This window comes from the organism of the source record quoted next, unplaced genomic scaffold, assembly GCF_019419815.1.
Source record: "Pyrus x bretschneideri cultivar Hongxiangsu unplaced genomic scaffold, Pyrus_bretschneideri_v1 Contig28, whole genome shotgun sequence".
Classification (NCBI taxonomy): Eukaryota; Viridiplantae; Streptophyta; class Magnoliopsida; order Rosales; family Rosaceae; genus Pyrus; species Pyrus x bretschneideri.
This window is the reverse complement of record NW_025999590.1, coordinates 1,701,851-1,718,429: the sequence shown is the minus strand read 5'-3', so window position 1 is coordinate 1,718,429 and position 16,579 is coordinate 1,701,851. Positions and strand designations below refer to the sequence as shown.

Genomic DNA, 16,579 nt, shown 5'->3' with positions numbered 1-16,579 from the left:
ACAAAAAAGAGATTAAGATTAGATGGATCATGGATTACATTTAAAGTTGTCAACTTGCCATTACAAGAAACCCAAAGAAACCAAGTCATACTTATGAACATTAGATTGATGATGTTTTTTTTGTCCTTCTAAGAAAATATAAAATGATTTTGCCTTTTCTTTTAATTTTATATTTATTCACTTTTTTTTCGGATAATTATATTTATTGAGCTAATGGGAGTATCTTTGTCCTCTTTTGAAGAGCGTGTATTGAGTCATTGTCCTTAATTGATCTGAAAAATCTAGAAAAGATTTAGTTACAAACTTATATTATTAATTTACGTGCCACATTTTACATTACTTGCTAAGTTCCTATCACCAACATTGTCCTTAATTGATCTGAAAAATCTAGAAAAGATTTAGTTACAAACTTATATTATTTATTTACGTGCCACATTTTACATTACTTGCTAAGTTCCTATCACAAACAAATTTTTTTATTAAAATTGAGGTTGGCGTAAGTGACTAAGCCTACCGCGCGGACAGATTTTCAGCGTATCAGAAACACGCGTCATACACCAAGTGCCTATTGTATAATTGATTGGATACTTAAAAGAAAAAAATCTTTAACCACTTATATTATGACCACTTGTTGTATCAAACCGTATTTCGGGTCTACTAAAAAATTTCTCCAATTAAAGAACTTTTTCGTAGAATTGCCCCATAACATGTCATATTCACAAATCTTTTACATGTGCATGCACATTTCTTAATGGATTTGATTATTCATGTAGAAATTAATTAATATTTTCACTCCAGTGATTTTTTAAATTAATCTTAATAAATTATAAAGAGAAGAAATCGAACTTGAATTTACCAAAAAAAAAAAAAAAAAAAAGATTTTAAAATGGGTTATTCACGAATAAGCTCATCCAAACTCCATTTCATAGTCAAAACCTAAGAGGAAAACTGTAGACTCAACTATTATTGCACTGTTATTACACAATGGGTATAATTTGATTATTTAAGTGTTTTTCACTAACATTATCATTTGCCATCGAAATTAAACTAAGTAAAATTTAAGTGTGGGTTTGGTTTCTTCGCCAAACTCCACAAAATAGTGACATTTCGAAACACTAATCCTTACTCGATTAGTTCATCACACTTCGAAGACCAACGAAGGATGCATAGCCGAGAGCCTCCGGCTGTGTCAAACTTCATCTGCAGCTTTGGCTAATGAGAAATCCAGAAAACAACACGTGAATACTCCAAATCTGCCTACCAATCACAGATGCATCTCAAATGTCAATTTCCCTTGCGGACTTAAGTAAATACTACAGCATTCAGGAGCTGCACACATTTTAAACTTTAATGGGTGCCTTGGGCAGAACCTGCTATCTTATCAATGGTAGATTTCTTTAAGCAAGAAGAAAAGAATGACCGAAAATCTAATTTGAGTTCTCAGATATTTACCGCTCTATTTTTCCACGAACGACTGAACTTTACCCAGCCATTTGATCAGTTCTATTCTATCTTTGTTCATCATGTACTGATGCAAGAAAACAGAAAGCTCATCATGTAGTACATCAGTCACTCCCCTGGCTTCTAAATACTCTCTCAGCCTCTGTTGAAGCCTTCCATTCAAACTCCTGCCCCTAAAAGCAAGAAAACAAGGTCACCTCGCCACCAAAACCAAGACCTCAAACCAAAAATAATAGGCTAAGGGTAAATCGATAGGCTGATATCGTAAATAAGGACTGATGAGATAGAAGAAATGAATTGTAAATAGGGTGCTTCAGATACATGATCGAAAAATGATCGCAGAAATGAAACAACGGTGTTACAATCCAAAAGTGAAACAATTTGGTGCTTCATATACATGATTGCAAAAATGAAACAAGAGCGTTACAATGCAAAAGTGAAACAATTTGGTGCTTCATATACATGATTACAAATATGAAACAACGGCTTTACAATCCAAAAAACAGAAAATACAATGTGGGAGGCCTGAAATTGTACCTGAAATCAGGTCCCATATAAGGCTTAGCTGGCATTCGATCAAGCTCAAGAACATAAACTTTCTGAACCTCCAACGATCCGGCCAGGCCGAGCACAGAAACTCCAAATCCTTGGAACCACCACCCCCCTTTATAATATCAACAAGCATACTAAGGTGAAGACGCACGTCTTCCCCGGAGCTATCATCTCCAGTTTTACGAACAGTTTCATACCCATCAAACATAGTGACTTCAATTTTAATATCTTCAGTCTCTCCTAATTTCCTTCTCATTGTAATCCACTGCTCTCCCGGTCGATCCTGCACTGTAAACGATTCGAATTTCGTAGCAGGCTGTAATGATTATAGTTATTGTTAAAAATGCCATCACAAATATGAATGTGGATGAGAAATTCAGAATCAACACTTAAAAGGGCTCATTTGAGAGTACTTATAGACAAAGCATTTTTGCTAAGAAGCGGTTTTTGCTATAAGTGCTTTTTTTAGAATGACGTTGAATCTTTTGTTAAATCCAGGTGAAGAACTGGAAGCATTCGGAAGTGCATCCTGAAAAAGCACTCCGCAGTACATTCTGAAGAAACATATGTCAGGTACTTCCCCAGAAAGTGCTTCTAGATCATAGAAGCGCTTTTCATTGTTACAGAAACGGTCTCAAACTCTAAATATCAAATAATCACTATAGTTCGATACAAATTGAGAAATCAGGAAAAGAAAAAAAAAAACCCCGAACAATCAAGTTGATAAAGATTGTTTCTTTCTGAGTTTCTACTCCTGCAATTTCCTCGGAAACCAAACAGAAGCTAAGAATAAGAAAGGAGGATGACCAACCTGCTGAGGAAGAGCATACTTGGACTGGTACTCCACCTCGTTCCTGAGAATTCTAAGAATGTTAGCTTCCATGGGCGACTGGGGAAGTGCTTCAGAAGCATAGAGTCTGCTGTGCAAGAGAAGGGCTGAGATTGCCTCACGCGGCGGAAGATTTGGGTGGCGCTGAACGCCTTTGAATATGGATAAGAAGAAAAAATTGGAAGCACGCCTCGAGCAGTTCGAATCAGTCGAGCCATTGGGGGTTGGGAATTGGATTTTTGAATTTAGGGTTTAAGGATTTTGGGGGTTTTAAGTTTAACAGTGGAACATAATTGGGAGGAAGAAGAAGAAGATGGATTTGTGAATTGGGCCTTGAACGTTCAAATGTGTATAAACGTTTAATGGGCTTTAAATTAGGCCCATTCAAATTAGGAAGAAGAAGTTTCAACCCCGGCCTGGATTGGTGGATACAAACAGCAAAAATTGCATTTTGGGCCTTCAAAAATTAACTAATTCAAAAATAAGATCCGGATTCTCAGGCTACCGGAGTGAAGATTCAAACTTGAATAGAAAAGAAGATGGTAATGCTGGTCTGATTAATTACCTTAACTCACATATACAATGTTATTATTATTATTATTTAAAATAAACCATGGTGACGGAAAGTCGAATTTGTGACCTATTTCAAAGTTAAGAAAGATAAATATCATCAGACTAATAACTCGTTGGTTCGTCTGATCTGCTTCAAAGTTGAAATGCAAGATATTAATTAGAGGTTTGTACTTTCTTAATTACTTGTCCCTCTTGTAGGTGTCATTTGTAGATCCCATCTTATGCTCAAATTCATGCCACAACTTGGTTTGTAAACCACCCAACATGCCCCCGAATTAAAAGCTTGAAAAAGAGTGAAAGCAATGGCAACAAAACTGGATAGCTCCACCATTCCTGAAAAAAAAAAAAAAAAAAAAAAAAAAAAAAAAAAAGAGGTGGTCTAGTTATACTAAGTATACTACACATTGCTTCTGCAGTACAAGTAGAGGTAGCAAATCAATTTATTAGGCTGTTAATTTATACTAATTAAGATTCATTTAGTTTGATTTCATCTTTCACCAGCATCATCATTACCAACCTCACCCTTATATGACGGTGATATCAAATTAAACAAGTCTTAACAGATATCCATTAACAACTCAATGATTGATTTATCAACTCTACGTACAACGAGGATATATATGCACTTGTATCTACAATGCTCATCACGATAAATTTGTAAATGCAAAGGGATACATCTCTTGCTTGCTTGCTTACGGAAAAATATCAACTCATAATGATATTTTGGCCTGGAATCCCATGAGTGAATAGCAACTTAATTACACTATATTGATGAGGGCCATCATTGAGATTTCCCTGTGCGAAATTTATAGAAGAACCCCTCTTTACGATAATTTTCCAAAAAAAGTAGGACAATGTATTGATGTTAGAAAACAATAACTTAAATTAAAACAAACTTTAGGACTGACTGATTGTAAATTTACAAATATCATTAAATTATAAGTAAAATGAGCTACAAACATAACTTTCGCTACTTAGTCAAAAGCATTTCAGTTTTAAAAACCAAACAAGAATAAAAGCGCGAAACATTATATAGAATTTTGACTTATAAATTTTAGACCCCAAAACGCCTCTTTTATTGATACACTATTATTGTAACATATCATGCTAATGATATGAAAATATGTGTACATTTCTTTTCACATAAATCTTTCTCCCTTATACGCCTATTTTATTGATACACCATTATTGTAACATGTCATGCTAATGATATAAGAATAATATGTGTACGTTTCTTTTCACATAAGTCGTTTTGCCGTAAGGGAGTCCTAAAAACTTGACATGACCCATGGGTTGGTGTAATAATTTAAGGACATGAATCATCTTCGGATCTATGCATCCTAATCTTAGGAATCCACTAATTCGAACCATTGAAATTTGATCAAACGGCTAAAGTTATTATAACTTTTAAAGTGAACCCCTATTTGTAGCCGTTCGATCAAATTTCAATGATCCGGCTTGGTGGATTTTTAGGATTAGGACGCATAGATCTAGAGAGAAGATCCATGTCCATAATTTAAGGCCATCCCTTGAATGATAAGACATGAAAATGCTGAAACTGTACCCCCACGCTCCAACATGCATCATGAAAAATGGGTTACTAGATGATTGTTGTTATTGGTAGGGTTTCAAATTTCCAATCAAAGATTATTAGATAAAGATCTAGTTGTCGCATAGCACATCAACAGCTTATCTGGACACATGGGTTCGTTCATGCAGTTAAGATAAAGCATGCATGCTAACGTATGCATATAGTTGTTTGTTAGACCGCATCGCAAAATACAAACCTCAATGACAAACCTTTTTGTTTCACTCATGCACAGGTTTTCGAACTTGATTTTTCCTTTCTTCAATATCAATTGTATGAGATGAAAGGATTAGCATTGTTCTTGCACAAGGATAACACGTATAAATTGAGAAATGGTTCAACTTTTTTCTTGAGTTTGATTCTTATTATGGTTGATCTAAAATCTTAGTTGTGTAACTTTAAAGAGTTGGTTTAATGGAAAGTGAACGAAAGTCTAGAATCTTAACTTGATTTTGAACTTCTAGGGATGTATTCTTTGAGTTCATTAGCTTTGTTTCGGTCATACTGTTTGATTTGGGGACCTAAAGTATCACTACCAAAAATTACTAACGAAACCACTCAAATATTGTCCAATAAACTATAAAAAGTTCAGTCGCGCAAAGGCTTAATTTGGTCTTAGGATTTAGAGCGACCAAAGCTATATTGAAAAAGGGAATTAGTATGTAACTAATGTGTGACAAGATACTTATATTAAAATTATAATTTTGTGATATTTCATTATATAAATGATATGGAATTAGTGATTCTAATACTAAAATGATATCATCATCTTTAATATTAGAAAGCTAGAAGAAGAGTTTGATGTCTCAAAGCTTCACCAACAAAATGGACTATAAAGCCCCTCAAACAAAAAAATCCACAACTGACAAAATAGCAGGGGTACTTTTGTCAAAAAGAAAAAAATATGTTAAACAAAAAGAGAATTAAAATTTAGAAAAGTAAAAGAAAAATAAAAGAGAAGATAAAAACCCACAAAGATTTATTGAAGTTACAAATTGGTCCCCCTATCCTCTACCTAATCAGAATCTTCTTTCTAGATTCTCTCCCTCTCTTTAGCTACCAGGTGGCAGCCCATTAACTCACCCTATCTCTCTCTCATTCCCCCCTCCCCCGAGTCAACTCTTACACTCTCTCTCAATTCACTCTTCTTTCTCTCATAGCTCTCTCTCTCTCTCGCACTCTTCCTTCCCGATCTTCCCACACACACACCCATCCTCACACCCAAAACTTCACGAAACCATTACCAACTCGAGAAGACCACCCCTCTCTTTTTCCTTTGTCTTTGTGAAGCACGGCGAAGCCCAGAAAGCCCGCAAGTTTTCTCGACAAACCCCGTCGCCTTCAAGGCATTTTCCTGCCCTCTCCGACCACCCCACGACTAATCGAAGGTACCAAATCCCTCCCTTTCATCTCTAGCTTCATTTTGGTGCATAGATCATAGCCTAAGGGTGAGTGTTGGCTGTGATCGGAGCTCGGAAGGCTTCGGCTTTCTTCCCCGACGAAGAAATGGCCTTCAAGCCCAAAACCATATAACTAAGGCCCTTAGGCCTAAACAAAAGCCCAATTCTTTGGAAACCCATACCCAACCCATATGTCACTAAGGCTGCCATGTGGCAGCGCATTAACTCACCTTATCTTTTTCTCATTTCCCTCATCTTGAGTCAATTCTCACACTCTCTCTCAACTCACTTCTCTCTCTCTCTCTTTTTTTCTCTCTCTCTCACAGATCTCTCTTCCCGATCTACCCACACACACACCCATCCTTACACCCAAAACTTGATGACACCACCACCAACTCGAGAGGACCACCCCTCTCCCTCTCTGTCGTATCTGTGAAGCATGGCGAAGCCTAGAAACCCCGAGAGTTTTCCCGGCGAACCCTGTAGACTTCAAGGCATTTCCCGGCTCCCTCCGGTCACCCCACGACTAATTGAAGTTACCAAATATCTCCCTCTCGTCTCTAACTTCATTTAGGTGCATAGATTGTAGCCTAGGGTGAGTGTTGGTGGTGACCGGAGCTCGGAAGGCTCCAGCCTTTTTCCTCGACGAAGAAAGGGCCTTCAAGCCTAAAACCATAGAACTAAGGCCTTTGGGCCTAAACAAAAGCCCAATTCTTTGGAAATCCAAATCTAATCCCTATGTCACTAAGGCCTCTGGGCCATTTCGAACTCGGGCCTTTGGCCCGTTAACCCTATGACCCTTTTGCTTTGGGTCGAGCTTTCAACCTAGGCCCTTTGACCCAAAACCTATTAGACACAATCCTTTTGGGCCTTAAAACCCAGCCCAGTGGCGAAGCCCAGGCCCACCAAACCCAAGCTCAAGAACCTAGGCCCAAACCTGGTCCAACCCAGTAGCCTAGTCGAATGTTGTCGGCGTCAGCGCGTGAAGTACATGCGCCACTATCCATGGCGGCACCGGCGAATTTTCTGGCGACCCACGACGGCGTGTGAAGGGGCGTAGGGCGGTGCGTGGGGGTACCCGAGGTCCCTCTTTATGTTTTTTGATGTCCTGAATCCATTTATAATGTCCGTTTTCTGAAATTCAGTCGTTGGAGTATAATTTTGTTAATTGTACCCTTTATGTGCTTAGGTGCATTTATTAGCAGCGATTCTGTCATTCCTATTTCGTGCGGCTCTTCGACGACGAAGTATCTGTGAGTAGACTCATTCTAAAATGCATGTTTTAATAGTAGAAATGAATGCAAGAAAAGCATGATTTAATGGTTACGTTTTATGAGTATATTAAATATACACTTATAATATATCATGCTTTACTGCGAATATTTTGGAATACCATATTTTATCAAACTTATGTTCTTTGTAGTATATATGATGGATGACTATATACTATTTATGAACATGTTTTCTTTACACTTCTTTATAGTATATATGATGGATGACTATATGCTATGAAGATGATTTTGAGATATATGTACTTATGTTTGGAAAGAGTATATTCAATGTTGTGGTGATTGTTCTGCCTACGGGCGATGATACTTATATTGGCCTACGGGTTGGGTGTTGTATAAGCCTATGGGTGATTGATACTTGTGAAGGAAGTGTTCTAAGGAAGAGTTCTATATGCCTTCAAACGATACTAATACCACTAGTTAGCATATTATATACGATATATGTTTTATGAAAGTTTTTATGGCATGCTAGGGTTTCGGAAATCCTATCACATATTATGCTATTAGTTTTCATAAAACTTTGGGGGGTTAGTATGTTGATAACTATTTCAATATTATACATATATATATATATATATATATCAACTTAGTCTACTCATGTTTGTCTTACGCCCCTTCAGGACATAGAAACGAGGCTTATGACCCGCGCTACGAGGCTTTCCCCTACCAGTGATATCGTGCCATCATCTTTGCTTTGACATCATTGTAATAACACCTTCCATTGTATTCCGAATTAGATGTGTGCTATGAACATGTCATGCACTATCACTATCTTCACGTAGAAATGAATAGTCACCTCTTATTATTTTGCTGCAATTTATATGCATGTATTATGGTCAAGTAAGGTAATCGCATATCCATCCCTTGACATTGAGAAGGATTTCCAAATAAAGAGGAAGTGGTGCAGCTTGAGAGGTTGGAGTTCTCTCTTTTGCTTCTGCTAGTGAAAGGTAGGGCTTTGAGGCTCATTTTAGTGTGGTAGAGTGGTCGGCTGTTAACTGACTGGTCGTAGGTTCAAATCCTACTTGGGGAGAATTTATAGTTTTAGCTTTTAGATCCACCTGCGGTTTGTCTACGCCCTGACCAAAAAGACCTTTTAAGTAAGTTTCACAAATATGGTCTGATGCTCAGATGTTAAAATTCCTTCACGTTAGTAAGCCAAGCAAGCTAGGTTCCCGGACACTACGATAGGTCCCCGGGACCCCGGGACATTGGCTTCCGCCAACAGTGGATTATTAAGGATCGCATCCTTTTCTTCTCGAATAACATCTGCAGTAGCCTAGGAGAAGAAAAGCAAACTACCTTCGCCTACCTCCCATCTATATCTATAGGCAGCAATGGTAAGAGCTGGTAAGCATGGTAACTGTATCGGCGGGACCACCTACCACTAGTCTTCGCCCGGAGGGGTTTATTGCACAAAAACGCCGGGACGCAGGCTCCCGAAGAGGGAAGCCCAACGAATGTCTGATGTAAAGCTCCGCACCTCATTAAGAAAAGAATGCTGTAACGGGGGTGAGTGAACCCTCATACATATCAGGTGCCCACATATATAGAGTCAAAAGAGATGTGGTGTCTGAAGGGGAGGGGGTTTTCTTCGGGGCTCGAGAGAGGGAAATAGATAGGGCCCCGCAAGTTTTTAATTCGTTGCAGGGGAATTTACACCAAAAGGAACGATGAATTCTCAACGAAAAAAGTGCTCTCTGAACCAAACGTGAAAGTAGTTTTCCATCAAACGGCTGTTCCCGTAACTCCACTCTCGACTTGGATTATATATCCAAAAAGGTCCGCTCTCGGCCATTCCACACATGTCCTCGGCATATGCATTCATTAAATGACTTTCGTCACCCTCAGGTGTTGGCTAGCACGTGGCCATCTCGATGTCCCTCGGACATCAGGATCGGGGCGTGTCACAATCGCTCCACTTACTTCAATTTTTTTTTTGTTTTTTTTTTTTTTATTTTATTTTTTATCAAGGACAGTTTATAAAACAGAATAAAAATCGAACGTGAAGAACCCACTGTAGAGGAAAAGAAACCACCGTATTCCATGTTCTGCAGGTAACTGTAAAACTACCAGCCATCCTCATCTTCCATAATTGAAAAATTAGTGCGTGGTTTTTCATTCCACGCCATGGATACAAGTGAATCACAACAAAATCTAATAGGATGGTGAAGACCAGGCAGGGTCATGCATAGGTCTTTTGTCACCATTTTCAGAGGTATAATATTCTCTTTCTTTTCTCCTTCTCACACTTGAACTTTCTGATATATTTTCCACCTATTTAAATTGGTACCTTTTTCACCTTTCATTGAATACTTTATGATGATGTTTCATTGGTCTTCTTAATTGCTTCAATTAAATTGGTATTAGTTATTTTGTGCTCGCAGGGTTTGTGCTAGGGAAGGCTAGCTGAGGCAGAGCAAGTTGGGTTGTTTCGTGCGACTATGAGAGGATGGAGAGGTTGACCATGAGACGGGGGTTGTATAGTGTGAAAAAGGCACGAGAGAGAGTTTAGTAGAAATTAATCTATCAAAGAGTTAATGACTGAATTGATCACATTTGAAAGGACCTTGAAGACAATTTGAGTACCGAACAAATAACTATGACCATGGTAAGTGATTTCTGTCATCGCTTCTTTGTTCCATTTAATTGTGGATTACACATTCTTCTTAAATATATATATACTTTTGGCTCAGCATTCCACTTTGTTCCAACTTCTTTCTTGCCTAATGAGTGTCTATTTGATTGTTTTAACTCTTTGTTTGACATTTTTTATTTGTCATTGCTGATGATTTATATAACACGGTTTATCTTCCTAACGTTGTCTGAATTGTAGGCCATGTTTCAAATGTGTGTGTGTTGCCTCATTTCATTTTATGGTTTTAGTTCATAATCAACTAATTCACTAATTTAAAACTTGAGAGCCGTAACGCTTACAAATTAATAATCGCCTTTAATTTATGTTTTTATACATTGAACCAATTCTCGCATATAAGTACATCTAAAATGTATAAGTCATGCGTAGCACGTCGTGATTAAAAAAATTTCTTTCGCACGCGCGTGCAAAAAGACTAGTATTAAGAATGTGGGTGCGTAATAGTAATTTGATGCATTAATCATAATTTATTTTGGAATGCGGGAATTATATTACACGTCAGCATGATAATGTAGTACAATTAATTACTAGAAAATTACAAGCAGCTGTACAATATAAAATAAAATAATATTTTATTAAAGATGATGCTACTGTAATGTTATGTCGTTCTCTAAGTTGTTCATATCCTAATAAGGGATTTGCAAATAAATCTAAATACAATTAATTAAAAAATAAAATAAAATATACATGCAGCCTTGAATTGGTAGCTTTGGTTCCTGCAAATTGATACATTAATATCCGAATTTTGTATAACACCAAGATTTAAGAAGCTATTAAAATATTATCATTTGAGCTTCTTAATTGTTTAAAAATTAGATTTAGAGTAGATTTAGAAAGAAGGGTGAAATCGAGACTGTCTCCATTGTACGTGACAGTTGCTCGTGGCATTGGTACCCAAATTACCTCAAACATTATTCCCCTCTTCTTCACCGACGTATCTCTATATATAAAGCAAACACTGCTGTGATACTATTTAGGATGGTATTATCCGTAAATCTATTTTACTTCTTACATATGTTTTAATTTTTTATTATTAGATTGAATGAACGGAAGAAGATTAATAGGTAAAAATGACAAGATTGTTTGGATGGTAAGAAATAATGTGTGAATAGCATTATCCATTATTTATCAAAGCAGTAATGCTAAGGAGACTAAATTTGTAATTTGAATTTGCAAACTAAATGATATGGAAGTTGATGATTAAAGTATGAATAATGCTAGGCAAACTAAATTTGTAGACAAAATTTGAAAAAGTAAATGATATGGAAGTTGACAATTTTATTATTACTTAAACGTTAATAAACATGCCCATTTTTATTGGTGACACATTATTTAATTTGTAAAATTTATCTACAAATTTAGTCTCTCTACCATTACCCTTGAAATATTACTTAATTATAGGTAAACATGTTTATTATTTATTGATGACACAACATTTAGTTTGTAAATTTTATCTACCATAGACTATAAACTAAAAAAAAATCACAAATCTCCCATTTGTCCATATCAAAAAAGTAAATAGTAAACTTTAATAGGAAAACTTTGGACCTATTGGGATTGTTTCTTGATGATTCAAGGCGTTTTATGACAATTAAAAACCCTTATAAATACTTTTTGGCAAAAACTTAGAAGTATATCGCCACCACCTGAAATAACACTGCTATCAAACCGATTGCATCTTGGCATCAAAGAAATTTGTGAGCACAAGATTATTCTTTCCTATTTGTCCTTAATTTCATGTTGAAAAACGACAGATATCACATTTTGAACCACATCTAATCATCTTTTTAATAAAATGGATTCACCACTGTGGCATTTCGTTCCAATAAAATTATAACACATGTTAAGGTTTTTAACATAAAATTATATTGCTAAATCAAAACACAACGCATCGGTGAACACGTTCCAGAATGTAAATTGCTCTCCTCCCTAAGGTACTGTTTGGTACGCAGACGGGACGGAACGGAATGGAGATTCCATACTATGTTTGTGTACGCACAGGTCGGAATGGAACGAAAGATTAAATGACAATCGTACCCTTTACAGATTACCCATCACCGGTTTCTACCTCTTCCTCTTCTTCCTCCACTCTTCTCATAACTCTCGTCCTTTCACCAGCTTTCCCCAGTACCCTTCTGTTCTTCGTGTTTGTTTCCCCATTAAATTTCCTCTCTTTGGCTTTCTCAGGAACCCTTTATCTGATATGGGTTTTCTTCGTTTTGTTGTTTTTCTTCCTTGAATATAGAAATCAAACACAAAGAAAATTGCTTTTTGTTGGGTTTTTGTCACTCAGTTTCCCAGAAAATTTGAAGTGTGATCAAAGAAGCTTGATATCCCGGAAAAACAAGAGAACTCAATTTTTGAGTTTATCTGTTGAGGTAAATTTTGATTTTTAATGAATATTTTATGTTAATTGTGCATAAATGGAGAGATCTCTAGAATTTTGATTAATTTTCGAAGTGAAAATTAATGAAAAAAAATGAGGGGTATTGTTGTCCAAAAAGTTATAATTTTGTGTTTCATGGGCTGGAACAAGTCATTCCATGGGAAGGGGCATCAAAAATTGACTAAAATCTATTCCACAGGATAGCTCGTCCCAGGCAAATTAGCGCACCAAACATGAAACGAGTGTGTCCCGTCCCACTGCGTTCTGATCCATCCCACGTACCATGGTACCTAACATCACCCATTCCCCATTTCCTTCCCACTTTAGTGCCAATAAACAAGGTCAAATATTTAAGAGTGCATTTTTGCTCACTACCATTTAGTGTCGTGTATGATCACCATCTTGTTTATCATTGTTAGATAAGTTTGAATTTTGAGATTTGTGTTTATTCACTACATGAATCTCGAAATTCAAACTCATATAACAATGATAAATAAGATGGTGAGCATATACCACATTAAAATAATGGTGAGTGAAAATACTTCCAATATTTAATCCCCTAGTCCCATTCCCAACAAATTAACCCAAAGAATATTGCATAAAGCACACCCACCAAGGCAAACCAAGACTTAACTTATACGTTCGGTTGGAAGAAAGTTAAAGGCAGCACCTTTTTCTTTCCCCCTTCCCCTTTCCCTTTCCCAACTCCACCATTTTCTACCTTAAAAAATCCAAAAAAACATGACAGGATCGCAGCGGCTGGAGATTTCCGTCGCAAAAAAAGCACTAGAAGCCTAATCCCATTTTTTAACAGAAGTTTCCTTTTCTCCTCTTCCTTGGCGGTGTCTTCGTGGCGGCTACTTTTTGGTACGTTTCGGTTTTTGATTGGCAGTTTTCCGTAAATAACTCGACTTCTAGGGCTGTTTTTTGTGACGAGCAAGTTTACCGCCTATACAAAAAGCTTCCGCTTTTTACTATAAAACCGAGCTGACGACGTAGACACTCTCGGCCGCCGGAGCTGCCTAAGATTCGTCCTCCAAGAAAAAGGATTAAATTAAATTAAAAAAATATCTGGAAAACAAAATTCTCCGAATCTTCTCTTCCCGTTTCGCCCTCCCGAAGCCTCCAGAATTTCCGAGGCGTCCTCGGCTTTGGCACTTCTCGCTGGCTTTTGGGGCAGCTGGAGCTCTCTGTATTCGAATTCAATTTTTGTTCGGGAGTTTTTGGATTCTGTTTTTTTTTTTTTTTTCTGGAGAGAGAGAAAATGTTGTGTAATATGATATTGGTGCCGAGAAAGAAGAAGATTGGGAAGGTGCCGGTGTATCTGAACGTGTACGATCTTACGCCGATCAATGGGTACGCGTATTGGCTTGGTCTCGGAGTCTACCATTCCGGCGTCCAAGGTAATAGATTTTATTGGGTTTTTGTTTTTTATTTGTGTTATTGGGTTATCTTCTGTTTGGTTGCCCAGAAAGTTTAGATCTGGCTGCGTGTTTTGGTTGAATGAATAATGAAGAAATTGTTATGAAAGTCTAAATTTTTGGATGTGGGTTGTGGAATTTCGATTCAGTTGAAATTGGGTTTTATGTTTTAGGAAGAATCAAAGAGTTGCTGAGTGATTTGATTTGGGTAATTAGAATTCAGTTTTCATGTTTTGGGGTGTGATAAATTCAGAACCTTTACTCTCCATTGAACTCAATTGCAAGCAATTTTCCCAATTTTTGAATTGATTTTTGTTACTGTGGGTAGTAGAAGTAAGGTTATATATATATATATATATATATATATATATATATATATTGTAATTTCTGTTGTTTATCGTCAAACACGCAGATATGATGTAATCCATTGATTGAGATTTTTATGTTAGACTAGTATTTAGATGTTTGTATTTGTTAATTGGCATGAAATGCTTTATTGTAATGTGATGTAGTACATGGCGTTGAATATGCTTTTGGAGCTCATGACCATGCAACGACTGGGATTTTCGAAGTGGAACCGAAGCAGTGTCCCGGCTTTGTGTTTAGAAAATCGATTTTGATCGGAAGAACGGATTTAGGTCCGAAGGACGTCCGTGCCTTTATGGAGAAACGAGCAGAGGAGTACTCCGGAAACACATACCATCTTATCACCAAGAACTGCAACCACTTCTGCAATGATGTTTGCACCAGATTGACAGGGAAGCCTATTCCTCGCTGGGTCAACCGCCTTGCTCGACTTGGTAAGAAATCAAACATCTCTTATCAGTTTTTCGTTGTCCAGCCATTATTAGTATAGCACCACTGCGAAACAAAACCACTATTAGTAGCATACCATCAATGCCAATGCCACAGGATAACCGAAACTTAAATTGTTACCCCATCATCATAAATTTACATCTTTAGATTCAGTTCACTGCACATAGGATTCAAAATTCATTGAAAAATAACAATTTGGATACAAATGATTCTATATTGTTAATTATCTGTCCATTGTATAATCTTTTTGGGATGTCTTCGATGTTAGAAGGCAAACTTTACAACTTATTTCTATCGGAATGCTGAATTTAGGGAACATGTTAACTAGAAAAGTATTCATACTCATACTCAGAGATTGTTCTTGTTCCCTCGTAATTTATTTGCATCATTTTGGTGAACTTTAGGTTTCTTTTGCAATTGTGTTCTTCCGGCTGGTCTGAACGAAACAAAGGTTCGGCAAGTAAGATCAGACGGGGTTTATAACGGAGACAAGAAGAAACTGAGCAGCCATTCGACTAATAATGCATCCTCAAATCCTCGGTCCTCTTCATTAAAATCTTGCACTGCAGCGTCTACAGGCAGAAGTAGTAGACAAAGACACTGCGTTCCTCCGTCTCAATCTTTGATCCATTCGTCCTCTACCTCAGCATTGACTCTAAAGCTTTGACACCGTTTTTTAGTTTTAAAGACTTTATAGGGTTTTAGAATTTCATTTGCACAAAAGAATGGAGGAATTGCAAATTCTAATTCTTTCCCATCATGTAATCTGTTCCAACTGCTATGTAAACAGCTGCTTGAAATTTGTTGAAGTGCTTCTGTTTTCTGTAAAAAGAATGTTTCATGTTTTGACATACTGGTGAGAAGTGAGAACTAAGGTTGATGGTTTTCAAATTGGTTTCTTCTTCGGCTGATGCTATCCACACACCATCTCAATTTCCGGCCATCGGATTGAATGAATCGAAGAATGTCAAAAGACAGAAATTAACAAGAGGTGTGTGGGAAGTAAAAATGTGTGTGGATGGCATCACCATCTTCTTATCTTCAAGAGACAATACAAAATGAGAATTCAGTCACATGTGCAAACCTACGAATGTTAGGATTTAGCCGTATGACACCTCTCAAACAAGCACAATTTTAAATGTATTATTTCATCCGATCTTACGTTGGTCCCGCCTAGTGCAAAATCCGTCATAGACGGGTAGTCCTACGAAAGTTTGTCTCTGAATGTAAGCGTGGATTGTAGAGGGTAGGTGGGTGGGAGACCCTAGTGGGTTTTCTCAGTATGGATTAGGTAAAAGACAGCTTGTTGGAGCTGTTTTTGAGATGTCTTGATTCGAAAGTTGGTGATAAACTTTCTCATGTCGGTGGTTGGTTTCTGAGTTCTTGTTCTGGTCTTGGTTTCAGTTTGGGCTTACTTAGGCCTAATTCACACAGTATTATGATAACCCAATTGCTATTTGGGCTTCGGCTTATGGATTCTAAATTAACAATAGTTCTACAAGATATTATGTGGGTTGGTCTCATTTTTTTAATCTAAACTGAGGAGCGGAGGAGTGGGTTAAGTCCTATAATGGATCAACCATAATAATTTTGTTGATTTTAGTGGGA

General features: G+C 37.1%; 1 protein-coding gene, 1 long non-coding RNA gene and 1 pseudogene across 2 annotated transcripts; 2 read left to right on the top strand and 1 right to left on the bottom strand.

Annotated features, from left to right (window-relative positions):
* Window positions 1–937: 937 nt before the first annotated feature.
* Window positions 938–3,124, bottom strand: LOC103942394 (annotated as a pseudogene).
* A 2,374-nt stretch (window positions 3,125–5,498) lies between these two features.
* LOC103949382 lies at window positions 5,499–10,383 on the top strand. The gene is made up of 3 exons (XR_007259877.1): window positions 5,499–7,656; window positions 8,313–9,910; window positions 10,080–10,383. It is a non-coding gene; the product is annotated as an uncharacterized LOC103949382 (long non-coding RNA).
* Window positions 10,384–13,377: 2,994 nt separating this feature from the next.
* On the top strand, window positions 13,378–15,802 carry LOC125479154 (deSI-like protein At4g17486). Its single transcript, XM_048588204.1, has 3 exons — window positions 13,378–14,137; window positions 14,668–14,955; window positions 15,376–15,802. Exons 1-3 carry the CDS (start codon window positions 13,999–14,001, stop codon window positions 15,636–15,638), a joined length of 690 nt encoding a protein of 229 aa, XP_048444161.1. The 5' UTR covers window positions 13,378–13,998; the 3' UTR covers window positions 15,639–15,802.
* Window positions 15,803–16,579: the final 777 nt, after the last annotated feature.

Excerpts from the sequence above, each read along its gene's own strand:
- LOC125479154 (XM_048588204.1), top strand. The coding sequence starts at position 13,999 with ATGTTGTGTAATATGATATTGGTGCCGAGAAAGAAGAAGATTGGGAAG. Across the intron at positions 14,138-14,667 it reads CTACCATTCCGGCGTCCAAG|TACATGGCGTTGAATATGCT; the intron begins GTAATAGATTTT and ends AATGTGATGTAG. Across the intron at positions 14,956-15,375 it reads CAACCGCCTTGCTCGACTTG|GTTTCTTTTGCAATTGTGTT; the intron begins GTAAGAAATCAA and ends GGTGAACTTTAG.